The sequence below is a fragment of the Rattus norvegicus genome, chromosome 19 (genome assembly GCF_021556685.1).
Source record: "Rattus norvegicus strain SHRSP/BbbUtx chromosome 19, alternate assembly SHRSP_T2T, whole genome shotgun sequence".
NCBI lineage: Eukaryota > Metazoa > Chordata > Mammalia > Rodentia > Muridae > Rattus > Rattus norvegicus.
The window spans coordinates 36,575,770-36,597,576 of record NC_141552.1 but is presented as its reverse complement, the minus strand read 5'-3'; the positions used below and the strand labels follow the sequence as shown (position 1 = coordinate 36,597,576).

The 21,807-nt window shown below is 41.3% G+C and overlaps 1 protein-coding gene and 2 pseudogenes across 5 annotated transcripts in view; 2 read left to right on the top strand and 1 right to left on the bottom strand.

The window, feature by feature from the left end:
• LOC147999380 (uncharacterized) overlaps positions 1 to 20,428 on the top strand; it is a 28,307-nt gene extending 7,879 nt beyond the window's left edge. For 2 of the 4 annotated variants that reach the window (XR_015643994.1, XR_015643993.1), the window contains one exon: positions 1,152 to 3,812. Coding sequence is in view for 1 of the 4 variants with exons in the window: in XM_087596630.1 (XP_087452756.1) it covers positions 12,480 to 12,589; positions 14,840 to 14,995; positions 18,683 to 18,729 (313 nt within the window). In the remaining 3 variants the exon portion in view is untranslated. Of the gene's footprint in view, positions 1 to 1,151; positions 4,333 to 12,479; positions 12,590 to 14,839; positions 14,996 to 18,682 lie in introns of those variants that run through there. The other 2 variants (XM_087596630.1, XR_015643992.1) reach the window with 2 other exon arrangements.
• On the top strand, positions 12,669 to 14,654 carry LOC134483681 (zinc finger CCCH-type antiviral protein 1-like; annotated as a pseudogene).
• LOC134483305 (serine/threonine-protein phosphatase PP1-beta catalytic subunit-like) lies at positions 16,581 to 19,690 on the bottom strand (annotated as a pseudogene). Its single transcript, XR_015643989.1, has 2 exons — positions 17,655 to 19,690; positions 16,581 to 16,679 (listed from the first exon to the last, which is right to left on the bottom strand). The product of XR_015643989.1 is annotated as a serine/threonine-protein phosphatase PP1-beta catalytic subunit-like (transcript).
• Positions 20,429 to 21,807: the final 1,379 nt, after the last annotated feature.

Sequence of the window (21,807 nt, the reverse complement as noted above, 5' to 3'; positions counted from 1 at the left end):
CTTCCTGAGATTTCACACCAGCTTGAATATGCAGTCAAAAGTTCTCCTGTCTCATTATTACAGGTGCTTTAAATCACATCAAGTAATAGTCTGCATGGTAGGTTACAACATGCGTGTGTATTAGGGGAACACTCATGAAGTCATGTGCTTAGCAATGGACAATTGCCAGAAAATTCCTTAGGAGAAAGAGTTGAAGTCTTTATGGTGCTAGGAACAGCGTGGAGACCAGTTGGGAGAGGAAAGTGCAATATTGGAGCCACCAATGAAGGGAACCTCATGCTGCTTGTGGGGTTCTCCTCTCTGCACCAATGTCGCCAAAGGAGCACTGCTCACAGGCCTGAGTAAGATATACCATGAGCTTCTATCAGAAAAATAAAATAGTCAAGAGATATAGGGGGTGCACACAAACGTCTAAAATGAGGCTATAGACATCATTAAGTTCATAGCACAAGGTCCCAGAACCTGAACTCTGGGAAATGGCCCCCCCACCAAACACAAAAGCATCTATCATAGTAAAAAAAAATGAATACATTAACATTAACATTAATAAACTAGATAAAATAAGAGAAATTATGGGATCATCAGATAAGAATTACAGTCACAATGTTCAGTCCATTTGTATTTGACAAAATTGGAGATGGTACTTCATTCTCTAAATTATATTAGTCTAAAATTTTGTACCTAAATCACTATCACTTTTTAAGCTTTTATATCCTCTATCTATCATAACTTGCATTTCTTAGCCATAATACATCCTCTGAGACCAAAAGTACTATTGTTAATTCTAAATAATTTAAGGGTTTATGTCTTTCATTTTATAATTTTACACCTCTTTTGTGGATATATGGTCTTTTTCTTTCTTTTTCTTCTTTCAGCTTGCACCAGAGGAATATTTTTGCTCTGATTTAGAGAAGGATGCAATGGTGGAGTGCAGACCCGAGGGGAGGGTAGATGAATGGAGTTGAGCTGCAGGATGTGAGATTCACAGAGAATAAATAAGAAGTTAAAAAAATAAGAAATGAGCACAGTGGGGATGAAGCAGTGAATGCTAGGCATGGAGAGGTTTGGCAGTGGACTGGGCATTTTAGGGGTGGGGTGGGATTGGCGTGGGTTCTGGAGTAGTAAGGATGGTGTCTGTTCTTGTCTTTTAGGGAAACTCCTCGGTCTTCTCCCATCCCTCCTCTGCCTCTACCCCCACCTCAAACCGCCATAACTGCACACAGCAGCGGCTTCTGGGCATTGGCCTCTTTCTGCTCAAGCTCTTCTATGTGCTCGGGGGTGGTACAAGCTTTTAAAAGTCCCAGGCAGTGGTCAGACCACGCACACTCTCCTGGCATCCCCATCCTCTCTCAGGACTTATGGTGCCAGAGCGGTTGTCGCAGGAGTTCTGATGCTGCTGTGGACTGTCCATCGAGCCTGCTTTCTGGGCCTCCCATGTCCACCCTGTTCCTGTCCAGGTTCCTGACTGTCACATTCCTGCACGATGGTGAACAAGATTTCTTATCTGATTCTCATAACAAGAAAAGGTTAAGACTAAACTATCTAATCTTCAACCCCATCCGAGATCTGAGAAGGAGAAATGTTGCCTGAATAAAAGGAAATTCAGAGCAAACAGCTTCCAAATCTATAGAAATGACAGAAATTGTTGGCTACCCTGACAGACAGTCAGCAAATATTCCTGTGTCATTGTGGCATCCACCTTCAACTCACTGGGCCAGGAGCTCTGACAACAATACTATGAAGCAGGTCACTTGAAGGGCTATTCTATTTTTTTTCTCCAAAAACTGGGACTACAGATTTCCCCAGGATCCACTTCTCCACAGTCAGGACAGCTTTCTGGCAGCAGTAGAAGTAAGTGGGTAGTATTTCACCCAATGGCCACTTTGCCACATTTGAAGGAAACTCCAGGTAGGGTTCTTTAGAGCCCATAATCTTTTTCAGAATAGATTGAGGACACTGCCAGGAGTTGAGGTCTCTCCCACTGTGAAAAGCCTTTTACTACTAGGACATCTGAAATGGCAGATTCTTCAGATCTCTAAAGGATTTGAGAACCACATTTGTATGTAAAGTCTATCTCAGTGGAAAAATGTAGCTTTTTTTCCAAGGGATTTACTTCCTGCTTAACTTTAAAAACATACACAGGAAGTTAAATAAAGCTTATTTCTGTACCTAACTAAAGCAGTACCTAACATGACTGGAAGACTGATTATTTATAGTTGGAAAGTACTAGCTTGAATTCCTTAATTATCCACGGAAGTGTGCAGTAGTAATTTTATAGAATTAGAATTTCATACCACATTGTGAATAAGTTGCATATAATTATATCTTGAACAAGAATTGAATCATTTCTGCAAGTACAATTTAAAATTCTATTATCATTCAAAATCTATGCCATCCTAAAATATATGAGACTAGGTACTGCTTTCTAGTATGAAAAGAGGTAGAATAATCTATGCTTTTTGTCATTTTATCCCCTTTCTCCTGCTTTCCCACAATATTAGATAGAGAATTGAGGAGAGAAAAAGAAAGGAAGAAAGACATCCCTGATTCTAATCTGCTTTACTGTTTCCTCCCTGACCATGGCCAGTAAAAACTTGCAACCAACCCCCTAACTGACAATAATCATCTATAACCCACGGCAGACAAATAACCACCCACCCACCCTTCCTCCTGAGAATGAGGGGGTCATGGTCTTTTAAGTTGCATCCGGCTGTGTGGGGGGTGACAACATGTTTTGGGGACCTTACAATACTTGGAATATTTTCCAAATCCTGGGAGATCTTGCAGTTTCCTATGCTTCCAGGCCCTGAATGTGTAGGGATTTACTGAAGTCCTGGCTACATTAACAATTGAAAATACAAACACATTCCTACCATTTGAGGAAGGTCACCCAATATCTACCCCTTGAAGTTTGCTCAAAACAATTAGTCAATTAGCTTTTTATTTATCTTCAGGTAACTTCTTAGTAAACAGGCAGAAAGGAGACAGATTGTTTGCCAAAATTATATTAATTCCTTCTAAGCCAGTCACCAATAGAGTTCCTGCCATCCTGTGAAGTCTCATCAGAGAGGCTCTATTTTGCACAGTACTCACAATACTTATGTCTCCCATGTGTGAAACAAAAATGGACTGTTAAGATCTGCTTAAATAATTCAACAGTTTTCCCAATCCAAACTCTCCCACCCTCCTCCAAAAAAACAAGAGATTCCTCACAAAACAACTCCACTCAATACCATACCAGTTTATATATCATTCACATTTCTGTTACTGCAGAAAAATACCACGACCAAAAAGAAGTCAAGGAATACAGTTCTTCACATTGTGGTAACCAGCCCCAACTACAAAATTATATCATTGCTAAATCATAAATGTAAGGTGGCTACTGTTTTGAATTGTAATGTAAATATCCTGTATAAAGTATGTCTCATATGTGATTGTTCCCTGAAGGGGTTGCAACCCACAGGTTGAAAACTGCACTTGTGTGTGGTGGTGGTGGGGGTAGTTGTGGCTTTTTTGTTTTGGTTGTTTGTTTGTTTGTTTGTTTTACCTTTTTGTCAAAACCCAAATGCTGATGAGAACATAGGCCAATATCTTGCTCTTCAATTTTATTCCATTATGCATTGTATCTGTTCTCATAATATTAACATGCTGGTTTTCATTTTCACTATTCCTCCAAGTTAACTTGAAATTATTTTAGGTGATGCCTCCTGCAGTGGCTTACTGTCTTATTATTTAGCAGTATCTGACTCCCCTGCTCATTTGTGCTTTCGTGAGTTTTGAGATTTTTTTCATTCCCATGAAGCTCTGCATTGGGATTATGATGGGATGAATTTAAACGTGTAGATTCTGGTAGGATTCCATATAACAAAATTAATCATACTGATACATGAAGATGAGAGGTCTCTCGTTTTCTGGTTTCTTCAATTTTTTCTTTTTTTTCTTAATGTTTTCATTGTAACAAGTCTTCACTTCCTTAGATTTATTACAAGAATTTTAAGGCTATTCTGAATGGGCATGTTGTCTTGTTATCTTTGTTGATATTTATTGCTGGAATGAAGGAATTCTATTGATTTTAATGTGATTTCAGTGAGTGGGTCCATAAGGTGTAGAATTTTTCTAATGGAATCGTCTGGTCTTTATATGTGGATCATATTACCTACAAATGAGAATGCTCTGACTTCTTTCTTTCATATTCACATTCCTTTACATCTTTCTATTCTCATATTGTTTTGGATAAGACTCCACATACTAGTTGAATTAGATGAAACGAATGAACATCTGTGACTTATATCTGATTTTAGTGGAAATGCATTAAAGGTTTTCTGCAGTTAGGATGCTGTTGTCCTTGTATATTGCCTTTATATCGTTAAGGTATGTCTTCTCCATATCCCAGATTCTCTAGGACTTTTTCATGAATCACTGTGAGATTTTGCCAAAGAAATTGTCTGCCTCTAGTGCAGTGATCATGTGTTTCCTGTTCTTGGCTTTATGTGGTGAATTGTTTATTCATTTGTACATGTTGAAACATTCTTGCACCTCTGGAGTCAAGCCAACTTCATCATGGTACCTGATACTTTTGATATATGTCTGAATTTTATTTGCCAGTATTTTATTGAGAAATTTTTCACTTAAGTGTTCCTTCCAATCATAGTTCCTTTTCTATGCTATGAAGAGACACCATGAGCAAGGGAACTTGTAGAAGAAAGAGTTTATTTCAGCTGACAGTTTTAAGGATCATGAGTCTATGATCATTATGCTGGGGTACATGGCAGCAGGTAAGACACCATGTTTCTAGAGAACTAGCTGAGAGCTTACATCTTATCTGCAAGTTGGACACAGAGAAAGTGAGTGTTAACTATAAATGGTATTGAATTTGGAAACCTCAAAGCCCAATCCCATAACACTCCTCCAACAAATCCATATCTTATAATTCTTCCTGAACATTTCCACTAACCAGAAACAAACATTCATATATATGAGTTTATGGGGGCCATTATCATTCAAATCACCATATTGCACTCCCAATTCCCCATAGGTTCTTAAAAATATCATAAAAAATGCATTTATCTCAGGTTCCAAAATCCCTGTAGTCTTTCACAGTCTCTAAACAGTTTATCCAAAGTGCTTTATGACACTCCAGGCAGTCCCTTAATTATTCCCCCTATGATAGCAAAAGGCAAATTGCATACATCCAATGTGTCATGCCAAAAATATATGTTATCATTGCAAAGGGAAGTTGGGAATGTGGTGAGCCAGTTCAAGGCATTAACCCAACAGGGCACACTCCACATTCTCTACTTCTGATGCATGACAAAGGGATTAGATGGGTCCACTGCTCTGGCTTTGCTGACTGCAACATAATTCCTAAAACTATGTTGTATCGCATAGATCTGTGATTGTGTTTTCATTGTCACTCATTTCTAGGAATTTCAATTTTTCCTCCCTTGGCCCTTTCAGTAGTGTGTTGTTTGTGTTGCTGATTTTCCATGAGGGTGTGTATTTTCTGTCCTTTCAGTTGTGTGATTGAATTTTGATTCCTTTGTGCTCAGATAAAAAGCAAGACACTATTTCAACTTTCTTATATTTCCTGAGGGTTGTTCTGTGTCCTAATACGTGGTCAAATTTGGAGACAGATCCACAGGCTGATAGAAAAATATATGTATAGTTCAGTGTAGTTTGTTAGATCCATTTGATTGATGATGTCACTTAATTCTGCACATCCTGTTTTGTTTATTTGCATATGATCTGTCAAGTGGTCAGAATAGACTATTAACACCAATCACAACCACTGTTATAGCTAATCTGTAGTTTCATATCTATCTGATAATAGGTATTTTTAAATTTGGGAAGCCTGTGTTTAATATGTATTTATTTAGAGTTGTGGTATTTTTGGTAATTGCAAAGTATGAAGTGAATGTCCTTACATTTTGCGGACAGGATTGGTTTGAAATCTATTCTGTCAGCTGGATAGAGAAACTGCACAGAACTGCTATAGGGACATGTTCTTAGTTCTGTTTTCCTAGTGTTTCTCTATATCCCGCAAGATGGTAATCCTGTTTCTGGCTAAATATATGACTGCTTACTGGGGAATTGAGCTTAATGATATGCAAATATTATTTAATCCTATGTATTATATTTTGTCATTTTGTTAATTTTTGTGGTTTTCATAGGCTTCTTTTGAGTGACTGTCCTAGTTTTGTTAAGTAATTTCCTGTGTCTTCTGGTATTTTTTCCTTCCCTTCAAACTAAGGTATTCCTTTTAGGATCCTCTACAGAGCTGTCTTACTGGTTATACATATTTTGTTAAATTTACTTTACTATGCCCTAATCAGCACAGTGGCTGGGCAGCTGCCTGCCCTCCATGGTATCAGATCTACTTTCCAAACAATAACGCTCAACTCTTACTGACTGTGTAGCATCTTGGCTGCTCTTTCTTCCCCTTGGACAGCCCTCAGGACCAGGCTCTCCAATCCCTTAACCATGGCTGCTGTCCTCTTCCTCTCTCCTCTCCATCACACATGTTCTTCCTTTATTCTCTGGCAGCTTCTTCTTCCTTCTTCTCTCCTCATGATTCTCTCTAGCAAAGCCCTCAGAAACTCTCCTCCCCCATCTCTCTGCTGTTGGCTGTTGGCTGTTGGCTGTTGGCTTCTTTATAATCACAGTTAACTGGGAGCAGGGTCAGCTTTTTGGGGGTTAACCAGTCCTGAGTTCCACAAATTAGCATTAAAATACAAGCAGAATTAGGCCAATCCACTACAAGGATTTCTTTTGTTTTGTTTTGGTGTAAGTTTTCTTTTACCTTTTCACTTTTTATTTTATTTTTGGCTATTTTTTTAATTGGTTATTTTATTTATTTATATTTCAAGTGTTGTCCCACTTTCCAGACTCCCCTCATCATATCTTACATCCCATTTCTGCTCAGCTTTGCCTATATGACAGTGCTCCCCCACCCACACATATTCATTCCCACCTCACATCTCTAAGATCTCCATTTGGTGGGACAACAGGCCTCAGCAGAGCCAAGGGCCTACAAAATCATTAATGCCAGATAAGAGAATCCTCTTCTACACAGCTACCTAGAACCCTAAACCAAACCTTGTATACACTTTGGCTGGCAGTTCCCTACGAGCTGGGAAATTGATGACAGAGGGTCCGGTTAGATATTACAGACCAATGGTTGCTGCTTTTTCTTTTTCTGGTTATAGGTGAAATTATGTTTCTGTGCTTGTCTTTCTTGAAATTATTGAGAGTATTTTAATTTCTTTGTTTTTCTTGGGTATAGTTTAGCTCATTTTCTTGTGGTTTTCCTCCTATTATCCTCTGTTGTGCTCTCTTAAAGAAAAATATTGTTTAAATTTGGTTTTGTCGTGAAATATCTTAGTTTCTTCATTTATGGAGATTGAGAATTATGCTGGGTATAGTAGCCTTGGTCTGCATTACATCTGCCCAAGTTTTTCTGGTTTTTGGAGTCTCTGTTGAGACGTCTGGTGTAATTCATATAGGTCTGAATTTATTTGTTACTGTTTATTTACACCTTACCCCTTTTAATGTTCTTTCTTTGATCTGTGCATTTAGTGATTTAACTATTATGTTAATGGAGGAATTTCTTCTGGTACAATTCATTTAGTGTTCTGTAGGCTTGCTGTACCCTGATAGCCTTTTCTTTCGTTACCTTATGGAAGTTTTCTACTATGATTTGTTGAAGATGTTTACTGGACCTATGAATGGGAAATCGTAATTCTCTTCTGTATCTATTATCCTTAGGTTTGGACTGTTAATTGTGTCCTGAAATTCATGGATGTTTTGGATTCAATAAACCATACATGTTTATCTGAGATGGGTGTTTTGTTTTTTGTGTGGTGACCTCCTTGACCATAACCATTCCATTTAGTAGCACGTTGGGTAATGTTACATGGTCAGGAATGGTGACTTCTTGCCATAAACTATGTGAAAATAAGGAAGTGAATTTATGTATGTCAAATATCTGTAGTCTCCTGGGTGGTTTTGGTTCCTGCTTGGCCACATGCAACAGTTTCAAAATCCCAGGATTGATGTTCCTTGGGATTTCCATGATGATGCACACAGACATGACAGAAATCAACCAGAATCCTTCTCAAAGAACTTGACTTATATAATAGAGAGAATGTTACTAAGCTGTTTGATTTGTATAATAGAGAGAATGTTACAAGATATTGATCACACTGTGAGCGCCATGAATGTATTATTTAATGAAAAACTATTGTGTGGTATAGCATCGCCATGGCACAGACATTTAACACAAGAATTGTTTGTTTACTGTAAACATGGACTTTGTTTCAGTAATGCTCACCTACCACACACCTTTATTGCAAAACTAAAAACGGCACTTAGGTTCAGAGCAGATCAAGACACAACTTGAAAGGAAATGAAGATAACTAAACCAATGGAAAGTCTTTGGGCTAAAGGATTTTTCAAGTGTGCAGAGGGAACAAGAATGCTCTTCTTCTGGGAGGTCAGTGAATTGGGAAGGACAGTAGGGAGTTGACTTCAGTATCTGACTCCTGAGACTTCATTGGCAAAATGTCTGGAATTTTGTGTTGTGAAGCAACACATTGGCTCTGCAGCTTTTGGCAAGGCCATGGACAGAGAGATCACACCAGCTGGGAACAATCTGAAAGGAAATCAGGTTTTCTTAAGTCACCTGAGAAGTCCTCAAGAAGAGAGGAATGAATGGGTAGCACCATAATAGAAGGCTTTAGGACCTCGGATAGTGCTACTCTAGATGCCTGGAATATAGAAGCAGAAAATGTAAAGCTAAAATGACTTCACAGGAATTAGCTCAATTCTCATTATGATTATTTCATATTGGTATTTTATACTTGATTCATTCTTTAAAAAATTTAAAAAGGAGCCTTCAGTTTTAATGCGAGGCTGTCTTAGAATCACAAAATCCTTACAACCCCTGTATGGCGCCCGGCATCTAACACTATCGGGCTAGAGATTCTACTTTTAACTTCATCACCATCGACAGCTTCCATTTAACCAGCAGGTTCCATGCCAGGCAGACACTGAGCAGGTTGTATGTTCTGTTCATCTCCACAACAACCCAATTCAGCAGAAACACCTCCATTTTACATGTAAAGAAACCTCAGCTCAAAGCAAATGAGTATCAGGGTCCCCTCAGTCCCACTGGCTGTCACTTAGACCCACATCCTTCTCTGTAAAGGGAAGCCATGGGCCTGATGTGGGCTGTGCAAGCTGACTCTCCTGAGAAGATCAATGCTATTCTTGACCCTGGGAGAATTTAAGACAAGGTGACCCACAGACTCCTGGGGTAGATTCTGCCTCTGGGTTCTAGGGTGGGACACAGTATCCCTTGCCATGGGTCTCTACTCATCTGAGGAGTCTGCTCCCATGTGTCAGCTTCTATGGCAGTGGTCTCAACACTCCTAGTGCTGCAACCCTTTAACACAGCTCTTCATGCTGTGGTGACTCTCCCCATTAAATTATTTCACTGCTACTTTATAACTAATATTGCTACTCTTATAAGTCATAACATGCTAGGTATTTGATATGCAATGTGTCTGATATGCACTCACCAAGAAGGGGTCGTGACCCACAGGTTGAGAAACTTCCTCAATAAACTTTTTCTTTTTCCTTTTTAAAGAAAGATCTTCATCTCAGAAGGACCTGGAGCAACTATAAGAGCAGAGATGCCCTGTAGTAGTGACAAGTTTTAGCAGGCCCAAGACTGCTTGCCTTAATCACAATAGACATTCCTGGCTAAAGGCACAATCTGAGATCACTCTCCCCAGGACATTTCTTACCTCAGTTTTCCCCCATTACAGTGTCTGTCTCCTTGGACATATCTGTCCAGGAAGCCAGTCCCTGTAGTCTCTGATACAGACAGAATGCTAAAGGCAAGAATGCTTTCCCTCTGTTCACCTACAGTCACTTCTACAGAAGTAAGTTCAAATTCCCGAGGGTAAATGTGTGTCTCTCACATAGTGTGTAAGACTTGAAATCTCATCCGTTTGAGTTGACAAAAACCTACTCTCACTTCAGATTTACAGATGACCAACAATTATTTTTCAGGAGAACACAGAGGCTGGCCAGGCCTGCAGAGTCAGATCTCCTCCCTGCCTTGGATGATCCCACCCACAGTAGACTTAAGCTCTACCTATCAGCTGTTATCAGAAAAATCTGACCTTAAGATTCTGAAGTCCACATATGCTCAATCCCTTAAGTTGTTAAATGGCCAATATGGGAGTTTTCTCCAGTTTAAAATCATTCTGGCCACTTCGCTCACCTGGACTGCCCTCTCAGGTATGTTGGTCCTGGAAGGACCTGGGTTCAACCCAAGGCCTGGGGTGTGGAGGAGGACCATTTGTTGTGGAAATGAGCATGGATTGAAAGGAAAATTATACGAATGTAAGGTTTAAAAATATAAAATTAAAAGAGTAAGCCCTGCTGCCAGGAATAACAGGCCATAAAGATAAAGAAAAGGAATGCAAGAGAAACTACTTTGCTTATCACATGGTGTGAGTTAACTGTTCTTTGTTCTGCCCCTGTGATGTTTATTTAAGCCCCTACTTGTGCTTTCTAGCCATTTCGTCCTACTGAGAGCACCCCAGGAAACCAGCAGCCCAAGCCTAACCAGAGGTGTTTCAAATACAGATGCTTCATCAATTCTGACAAACTTTTAAAAATAAGGAGGACCTAAAGACCCAACCATTCTCCTGATTTAGTAGCTCTGTTCCAGGAACCAGGGGGCCATAAAACCTTTTGGCGTCCCCTTATCTCCTGGAGCCATAAAACAATCCTATAACTTGTGGTGCATCCCCCTTTGACATCCCCCCCCATCCCCTGGGCTCACAGCCTCTGCCTTTAAATGCTCTTTCTCCCAGCCTCTCGGGGTCAACACATCTGTCTCCTGGGTGGGATATGTGTCCGCCTGGAGATCTCTGTAATAGGTCTCCGTAATAAACCTCGCCTTTGCTTATTACATCCAAAATGGTCTCTCTGTGTCTGGGGTCCGCGATTTCCCAAGACTTGAGTAAGGGTCTCTCTGCGTGGGATCTTTCAGGATCAAGAATGTATCCCCACTCTGACTGGGCAACTAAGCTCCAGAAAATCTTCCCCAGTCACAGAACTGGGTCATGTGGGAGCCAACACTGTTTCAAAGGGAGAGCTGGTTGCTTTCTCCTGGAAGGAGCACTTGGGTGTTGACTCTCACTTATGAACCTTCTGTTCTAAGTCACTTCTCAGAAGGGGCACTTTGCCCTAAGTCCTCTGTGGGACACACCCAGCACTGTGGCCTGAGGACTTTTGGTTGTTGCAGCTCTGAGCTGGGAGAGGGAGCTCGCACACTGACTTGAAGAAGCCTGTCTTCACAGCTGATCTATATCTGAGGAACAGGTGCTTTTAAAGAAGCATGTGAGAGTATCTGCTGCAGGAGAGCCCAGTCTGCAGGGAAAGTCACACAGGACAGCGAAAAGTGGCTTCCCAACTTTCACAGGGGGAGAAACATGGAGGGCATCATATGGATAGTCGGAGAGGTTGAGAAAGGCCTGCACCTCCCTGAAGTCTCCCCTCAACCATAAGTCCCACTACTGTCCCAGGTGCACACCTGAGGCTCAGCAAAGCCTGCCACCTGCTGGGGTCCCTCAAACTAAACAGTGAGTGTAGAACTGTGCAACACACATCTGGGGATGGGGAGACACAAGGCTCAGGTGGGCCTGACCTCACTTCCTTTAGACTCCACTGTCAAGGCAAGTGTAGGGCGTGGCTAGTCCATTTCTCAAATGCCTTGGGCTGAAGAAGTGGGAGATGGCAGGGTCAGGGTCAGGGTCAGGGAGAGCCAGGCAGAGCACAGTCAAGCCCCAGTCAGCCTGCTGATAGGCTATGGGCGTGAGGAAGTGCAGCAGCAGAGCCTGCCCTTGTTCTCTCTGTATGGGAAGGCACCAAGGTGGGGATGGGAAGAGTTCGGGGAACTCATAGCCTCTTGTTCCACCAGCCACATCTGCCAGTGCTTGGCAAGCAAGAAGCCTCCAGGGATCCCCTGATTTCCGGATCTCATTGTCCTCATGGGTGTCTAGGTTGAAAGCTCTGCTCAGCCTTGCCAGAAGCCCCTTGGACAGGTAGAGCAAGCACAACTGGACTAAGACCACCATGGGCTCGCATTGGGACCCAGGTGAAGTGGCCACAGAGGGGCACCAAGCAGCCTGGCCACAGCACCTAGGCCTAGTGCACCCAGGCCACAGCAGCTCCTTTAGTCCCTCCCACCATGAGCCCTGCTCCCTGCACCTGCCAGGCTTGCACTCTCTGTCAGGAGCTCCCCCACAACCACAGCTAGGAGCCACTCAATGACCCTCACTTTATTCTTGTTAACCATAATGGCGAGTCATGAAGTCTCACTGGGAAAGTGTATTGATAAGATGAAAGCCTTAGAAGAAAACTGGAAAGACTTATAAAAATAAATAAGAAAACTCTCTTCCTAGTAGGAGCCTGGCAGCTCAAAACTCAGGGCACCTCATGTCCAGGCTGGAACCGAGCATGCATTGTTGTGGAGAACCTGCCTGCTTAAGGACCTTGCTTCCCCTTCATTCTGGTAAGAGGACTACTTTAATATTTTAATTTTTATTGTTATTTTCTTTATTTCCAATTCATGTGTTATCCCCTTTCCCTGTTTCAATTCTCCATGAAGCAGAGTCCAGCTCACAAGCCTGAGCAGCTGCAGCCACAGTGCACCATGGCTGATCCCGGGGAATACTGTTTCCTCACAAAGATCCTGTGCGCCCACAGGGGCCACATGACCCTTAAGGAACTGCAGAGTAGGATCAGGCTCCAGAGGCAGAGCTCTATGAGCTGCTGGAGACCACACAGCAAGATTGCTTCCTGCTGTGAGGGACTGGAGACCAGGCAGGGACAGCTATGTGGGTGGTGGCTACAACTGAAGCCTGTGGCTTCAATCTCAAGTGCAGTCAGGGACCCTGCTAGACTGTCCAAGCCTCTGCAAGCTTACTCTGCTCGGTCAGTGCCACTATGCACAGTCCCAGAGAAACCTCTGCAAATACTCTCACAAAGTTCTTTAGGAACAAAGCTTCCAGGTCCTGAAGAATCATGAGCTCTCTGGGTTTAACCAAGAGGAGCCGGCCATCTTCCTGGTACAAAGCAATGCTTTTCTGGTGCAAGACTTACTACAAAGGAGACAGCCACAAACAGATTTGTTGAAGCCACAGCCATGGAAGAAAGTCCAAGTCTGTGAGCACTTCACCCAGGGCAACTGCAGTTACCTCAACTGTCTCAGGTCTCATGACCTGATGGACAGGAAGGTGTTGACCTCCGCGTGACTGAGCATGGGCTGAGTTCTGATGGGGTCCAGAACATCCAGGACATCTGCAACAACAAACACATTAGGAGGCGACCCACAGGCATGAGAGCTCCCTCTCCACATCACAGAGGCAGGTCACACAGAGACAGAAGCATAAGCAGAGACGGCTTCCTTCCAAACAGTCTAGGATTTCTCTCACATGTCTCATTTTGACATCTGGTCCACCTTGTCCAGATGTCACCAGCTGTAAGGATTCCCTGGAGGACATGTCTACAGCTGTCACTCAGGAGGTCAAGAACCTGGGGACCCAGGACTCTGCACAGCTTTCCTTGGTCTCATCTAAGGCTGCTGGTGTCTGAGGACCCAGACACATGAGAGCAAGCCAGGGGTTTTCTGAGAATGGACATCTGGATGGCTTATTTTCTAGGAATCCTACTGATTCTTTGTAAACTTTGCCTCCTCTGCTGGCTTTCCTCTTGATGCAGCAAAAAGAAATGAGGCCATGTCCATGAGAACAAGCATGAACTCTGGACACTGCATGGAGGTCAAGAGAAAGAGTGCCTCCTTCCCAGATCTGGACTTAACTTTAGTAATTGTTATCTGTCTAGAAAACCTACAATATCAAAAACATATTTCAGTTATCCGGAGTAGAGTCCTCTGAAGTAAGAACTAATGATTTTGATTTAGTTTGGTGTCTACTGTTACATCCCTCATTTCATTTCTGATTTTTAATTTATGTATTGTCTCTCCAGTGTGTAGTTAGTTTGAGTTAGTTAGGTTGTCCTCTTGTGGATCTTCTCAAAAAACAAAACAAATGAACAAAAAACAGCTCTTGGCTTCCTTGAAGCTTTGTATTATTCACTTTGTTTCTAAATGTTTCATTCGAGCCCTGAGTTTATTTCCTGCCTTCAAATCCTACCAGACTCTCTATAGGATGAGGCTTTGCCTGACCTTGGTAAGAGCAGCATGTGATAAATGAAGCTTTTGCTGCTCTCTGTAGTGGTCAAAATCTCACTGAAAACCTTGCATAGCCCAGTTTTAGGCTGTATTAAAGTAGCCCAGCATTTCAGTGTTCCCTGCAAGGTGCCATGGGACAGTAGTAACATAAGTCTGCATGCACCTCGACAGATTTCAGTTCGGTCTTCTAAGTCATTTTATGAAAATTTATAGTGAGTTCATGGATGAACATGCGCGCGCGCGCACACACACACACACACACACACTGTACTGACATGGTGCACATTTTTTGCACACCAAGAATAAAGTGAGCAGTGAGGAAAACACACCAATAGTGGAATTGATGGAGGAAGCTGTGGGGAAGCTTGCACTTAGAGTTACTTAAAGGCCCTCTGCAGGCTCTCCTTCTGTTGGAGGAGAAACTTGAAACACAATGTGGTTCTTTATTTTCTTACTCTGTAACACACAGGACTAGGGTGGAAACTAGGGCTTTGAGCATGGTTGGCAAGTACAGTCACACTGAATTAAATCCTAGGGCTAGAACACTATTAATCTTCTACTAAATTACAGAGCAGTCTGGAGGAAGACACTCAGCCGACAATGTGGCCATCTCCAGACAAGCACAGACAATGGCTAACAGACTTGATGAAGACTGGAAACGTTTGCTAATTCAGAGAGAAAAGAAGCCCCTCCGTCTACACTGTACTCTAAGGACAGTTTATTCAGGTAAGGAAGACATGACCTGTTGTCTCAGGTCACAGATGTCAGCACAAAGTATCCAAGGTACTGTGTGCCAATGGTAGCATTAACAGAACAAAGCACACAGTGTCATGGACACATGAATTATGAGTTTCTGTAGCAAGACCCAGGCCTCTTCCAGGGTCTTAGATAGTAACAGAGAACCTCAAATATGGTAGTGATGTGATAGTGTGGTGTGAATCTAGTTACAACTAGCTTCTATTTTGACACAGATGGCTCTTTTGTGTCATGGTCAGCTTATAATGAATGAGTAGAAGACCTAAGCTTGAGAATAAGTAAAGACTACATTGCTTCTCTAGCTGAAGAGTTTTTAAAAGCCCTGGTGTGACAGCAAATTTTGTGGACATTCTGGATTATTCCTCCTGTACTTTAACTCTCTGACTCACCTCCACTCTCACCAGTTAGTTCAATTCCATAAATTTAAATTTAGACACCTGGAAAAAATGCTTTATCAATAGGATCCCAGATTTGCCACGGAAAAGGGGTAGCTTGAACTGTCCCACCTAGGTTTTGGGCTTGCACAGGCCTGCTCTCCAAAAGAAATGTGTGTTCACAGCTACAGGCTGCTTTCACTATGGATGCTCTTGACGTTCCTCCCTAAATTGCTTACATTAAGATAATTTTCTTTCTATGGAAAGAATTCATTATGCCAAACTGGCATACAGGAATCTAGTTTCTATTCTGTATTTTGTAAGATGTGCTTAATATATATATGATCATCACTGATAATACCTGAAAGATCTGCTCTAATATGGAAACTTGGTGATGCTGGAGGATGATCCTGAACCCACAATGAGCAGTGGGGACACCAGGCCCCACTACAGATGCCTGGCAACCTAGCACATTGAGCACGCACAGCTCTTTAAGTTACCTATGAATACACATCTCCTGAGATCGCTCTACTTCATTGGAGGTGATCCTGTCCACCTAATACAGCACATACCCTGGAAGGACAAAAGCCACCTGCAGGAGCTATGGTAACTGACTCATAGATTAGAGTATCTGCTGCTCTCTCAGAAGAACCACATGGTCCCCAGTAATCATCGACAACAGGTAATGTGACACTTTCTTTTGGAGTATCAGGGAAATTCACCCAGGACAGGCCACGGACATAAAGTAGAAAATAAGATCTATTGACATAAATGATAAAACTAAGTCTAATCTGCAACAATAAAAACACAGCATACTTATGGTCAAGGACAAGAGCATCTGTCTAAACCTGTTTCCCAACACGACTTTGAAGGTCAGAATCTCTGGGGTTAATATTGATGCTGTATTGCAAGAAAAGCTGAAACACATGGTTCTCCATTAGGATGACTTCTATATTCCTTTCTGAATGTTGTCAATTTTTTTGCAGCTGTATAGCAATGAGTGTATATTATTCAGTATGTGGTGCACAGGGTCAATTATGATTGTGTGTTGTAGACTCTTATATACTGAGATTAGGAGAACACATGACAGCATGGATAAAGTATGGCAGTGATTACACCACAAAGTGACATCTGAAAGAAAGCCACATTATCCACACAGAAGACACTATCACACTGGGTACCTTGGTGACTTTGAATTCATTTATTAGCCCAGGCTCCCTGGAACATGCAAAGATCCATCTCTAGTTGTCAGTTCTAAGTCCACAGGAGGGGACAGAATCCTTGAATAAGAAAGATGGTCTTAAGATTCAAGAGATTAAAAAAAAGTCAATTTTTATTCTTAAGGAATACAATTAAGAACAAAACAGGACTAAAATGAATCAATATAAATATTTAAAAGTATTTTAAAAAATGAAAATAGTAACAAGAACATATAACTATGAAACAACAAAAGGAAAACTTCAATTAAAATCATAACAGAAATATTTCTAAACAGCATATTCTTAACGAACATTTAGAAGCACAGATGTATTGCTGTTTCTCCTCTAGCACACATAATGAAAGGCGGTCCCCCAAGTTGTCTCTCAAGTGGTGTTTTCTGAAGAAGAAAGTGAGTAAGACCCTCAGATGTCCTACCCCGATACTCTAGGCCAACAACTTTGGATTTAAAAAGCGTTCACGGGGAGGACATGGTCAACAGACTTATCAATTCCCATATTTGATACACCAAATGCCCAGAAGTGCCAGTAGGTTACAGGCTGAATCTTGGTTTACCCTCTCCAAATACTTTTTGTTCTGTAGAAAAATGTTTGTAACACACATCCTCTAATATATAAAGCTAAGGATGACCCTGCCAGTTAGAGGAAGTCAAAGGAGTTCTAAGAACGCAAGGTCACTGCCACGGAGCACAATTCTCTCCCTGTTACTACTGTCAGATATCCACTGTATTTAAAGAAGCAATGAGAGTGAAATACATTGCTGCCCTGTCTAAATTCAGAAAAGTTGGACCCTCCATGACTCCTGATGGTGTTATTATATCAATGTAACATAACAAATCCACTTTATTTTTTAATGTGCAGAAATTATTGCTACTATACTTCAATACAAATCATATCTATACACATCATGAGCTTTGATTATGAAAGCTCAGAGTAAAAATCCTTAGTGACATAGTCTTACAGTCAAAAACAACATTCACATGGCAATTATTAGCCAGTGAAGCACCCAGTGCTCAGAGCTGACAATGTCCCACTCACCAGCGTTCATTTAAACACATCCTTCACAGAGAGAGGAAAGAAGAGCCAGCTTTCCAAGGCTCCTCACAAGGATTCTCATGTTCTGTGGATCTAAAAACAAACAAAAAGCAAACAACAGCAAAAACCCAAAAAACAAAAACCAGTGCAGGAGAGGGAAATACCAGAAAGTTAAGCATGCCAAAGGGTGTCTCATTCCAATTAAAACCTAAAGCCAAGGTACCACATAATCACATCACCAACTAGTTTTGGATAGTACTATATGAGCCTTTTCTTAAATGAAATCTACTGCACAATAGAGCATCAATAAATTAAAGGTTAGAGTTAATTAAAGAAATTAAATCCAAATCAGTGGCAATTTGTAAAAAGCGAAATCGTCATTATCAGCTGCAAAGTTTGCCCAGTCAAACTGTTTGATTAAAATCACTGGATCAAATAGTTTGTATATTTTTAAAACCTATCGGCCTCTAAGTTCTTTTTTATTATGAGGCATCAGTTTTCTTAGTAAGATCCAACAGTTACTTAAGTAGATGAGTGAAGGAAAGTAATAGTCAGTGAACGTCTTTAAAGCTCTTCCCATTTTCACTCTTTAAAATGGTTAGGGAAGAACAGGAAAAGTAGATGCCATTATTCTAGCAAAAACAACTAAACAAAACAAGCCCAAAATAAAGAAACAACCAAGCAACACTAAAGCCACTTGACACAGATGGATCTTCATGCTCTCATCTGGGTAACTAACGCAGCTAGTTTAACTGGGATGCTTTCAACTTTAAAAACTGTGATATGAGAAGATAGAACGTTAATGGATACTTTTGTATTTGAATTTTACTTTGTTGAATATTGTAACAGAGTATACTTATTACAATACAGTGTAGCACATCTTTCTATTAGAAAAAAATTTAAGATTCTTTACCTGTCTCCTTAAGTTAAAGGTGTGACATCATAAAGGGTGTCCAATGGCTGGATGTTTTATACTGCACACATATATTATGAAGTATGTCCTTAACAAATCTGATGGTTTCTCTTTACAGAATTCCTGTCCTCACCTTTTCTTCGGTGGTTTAGCTGTTCGAGGTAGAGTGACAGGACGTCCAGAATCCAGCCCACCATCCTGGTACTTAGCTTTCTTTTCAGATGGTTTCAATATCTGGAATGAACACATCAAAGTTTCATCCACACTCATCATACCACCAGCATTGTCAAACTCGCCACAGTAATTTGGGGCAGAAAATAAAGTTACCAATTGTCTTTTAGCAAAAAATTCATATCCGTCTCCTACCACCTGATGGGCTCGACAAATCAAGTCTAAATCATGACGATTCAGAAATTTACTGACTACATCAGCTCCAAAAGTAAAAGAAACACCACGGTCATTTTCTCCCCAGCCTTGTACATCCTTATCTGCTAGGAGCACAGTAAATCACACAGCAAACCTGTATCAGGTACGCCAGTGGGTCTCATAATTCTCCGAATCTGTTCCATAGACTGTGGGTCTGGTGACAGTCCTCCACGACAACAGAGGATTTTCTCATCAACAATAGCAGCTATATGCAGACAGTTAAAACAATCAGTGAATGTCCTCCACAATTTAATATTAAAACTTCGTTTGCACTCATCATAGAATCCATAAATGCCGTTGATGCTAGCATACTCATGGTTTCCCTCTTGGAAGAAAGAAGTTCTCCGGGTATTTGATTTTGTAAGCCAATGGCAAACAGATGGTTTCCAAAGACTGCTTTCCTCTGTCCACATAATCTGCTTCGAAAAGATAGTTGACTTCTGGTGGAAAACCTCCATATTCAAATAATCTCAGTAAATCTGTATACTGTCCATGAATATCTCCACAAATCTTCAGTGAAGCTTCCAATTCCAAGAATAGGCTGTCTAAGCAAGACTTCAGGAGACATGATACACAGCCCTGAGACTTCTGTTTCAGTCATCTGCACAATTTTTCCCGGATGATATCCTAGTACCTCCAGCAGGCAGGTGGTGAAACTGTCTGCGTTCAGCTCCCCTTCAGCCATCTTGTGGGCACCAGACTCTCCTCCCTGCAGCAAGAACAAGGACTTTTCTGAGTGGGCTGCAAGGCAGCAGCAGGCAGCTTGGCATTCTCACCTAGGAGTCCCTATGCCTTTCTACCCCAGTTCCAACTCACCCCAGGCGAGGGCCCTCCCCCTACCCACTCTTGCCAAGCAGAGAGAGCATGTGCACATGCCAGCCACCAGCTGCCAGCCGCACCCACTAGAAATAAAGGGGAAGCCCTTGGTCCTGCCAAGACTGAACCCCCAGTGAAGGGGCTTGTTGAGGGGAGGGTGGTAATGGGAGGAGGATGGGGAGGGGAACACCCAAAGAGAAGGGGCTAGGGGGATGTTTGCATGGAAACCCTGAAAGCTAATAACAATTGAAAAGTAAATAAGAAATACCCATTTAATAAATGTGAAGAAAAAAAGAAAAAACGTGCCACACATTTAAAAGGGAAGAATATGGACCCTAATTTTAAAGCACAGCTCTGTCAATTAACTATATCTTTAAGGAAGCTCAGAAAAGCAGGCCAACCAATTATTTTCTTGGTTTAAGTATCTGTAATGTCGCATGAATAATAATGTCCGTTTCTTGCTATTGTGGAGGAAATTAAATAGATAATATGTAATCATGGAAATTTTGAAGTACCATCCATTTTTCTGTTCATTAAATCAATCTTCCTCATTTCATTGATCAAGTATGTATGTTTTCTTTTCATAGTTACATGTATAATAAAACCAGTATAAAAACCTTCAGAATTGTATAAGCTTTCACTTTTAACAAATTAAATTAGCTATTCTTTGTATTTCTGCTGAACATTTAAATGTTCTTCATATGTCCCAATGCTAGTTTATTAGGTACCTATAAACTTTAAACTCTTTGCCTGAGAGCATGAGTACTATTTAATTATATAGTTACTACACCCAAGGCTGTCTTTGTATTAGAAGCAATTATATCAGACTCTAAGAAAAATAACTATTGCTTAAAAGTTTGTGTGTGTATGAGTAAGAGAGAGAGAGAGAGAGAGAGAGAGAGAGAGAGTGTGTGTGTGTGTCTGTGTGTGTGTGTGTGTGTGTTGCAGCACATGACCAAACAACTTTCATGAGGCATTTCTCTCCTTCTGTCATGTGGGTCCCAGGATTTAACCCAGATGCTTAACTTTGGCAATAAATAATATTACCCACTAAACAAACAAACAAACAAACAAGCCACAAATCCACTTTGAAAGTATTCAGAATTTCACAGAATAATAGCATTGACCTTACCATATCCGCCCTGTGGGGATGGGGAAACTAATGTTCTGAAATCCATGACTTTCAGGACTTGTGATATACATGGAAATTCACTTCCCTTGCAGATGCTCCAGTTGTGGTGTTCCATTGCTAGAAAGGTGAGCTTAAGCCTGCAGGACCCCCCGCCCCCCACGCCGGGAAAGAAAGCTCAACGTACATTGCCCAGAACTTACTCCACATTCCCCAGAACCACTGTCTTTGTCCATCTTTACTTTTAGATAAAAGGCCAGATTCCTTCACCCTAGTCTCTCCACTATCTACATTCCCCCCCGCCAAAACGCATGCGAAGACAGGAAAACATGTTTTCTGATGTATCCAACAGACCCAGACTGAGAGAAACTAGGGCACTGGTTGTCACTACAACACTGGTGACATCACAGAGGATGCCAAGAACTCTCTAGGAGACAATAGAGTGTCATAGAAGGGACAGCTGATGTCATGGGGAGCAGACTTTGCCTCCCTGCTAATGATCTCCCTGTATTGAGCAGAAGCAGAGGTGCCCTTTCCAGGAGACTTTCCTGGGACAGAGCCACTGAGCATCTCCTGCTTCCAAAGCCAAATTTTCCTCAAGGCTTGATTATAAAAACCTTAGTTATTCTTATGCATCTAAATCAATGTTTCCTTCTGAATCTTGCCAAAAATGTCTCATCCTAACTCGAATTATCCTCCTTCAACAATATTAGCCATTAATAACTCCTGAGATATAACACTGGTTTGAATATGCAGTCAAAAGGTTCTCCTGTCTCATTATGTTCAGGTGCTTAAAATCACATCAAGAAATACCCTGCATGGAAGGTTGCAACATGGGTGTGTGTGAGGCGAACACTCATGGAGACTTGTGC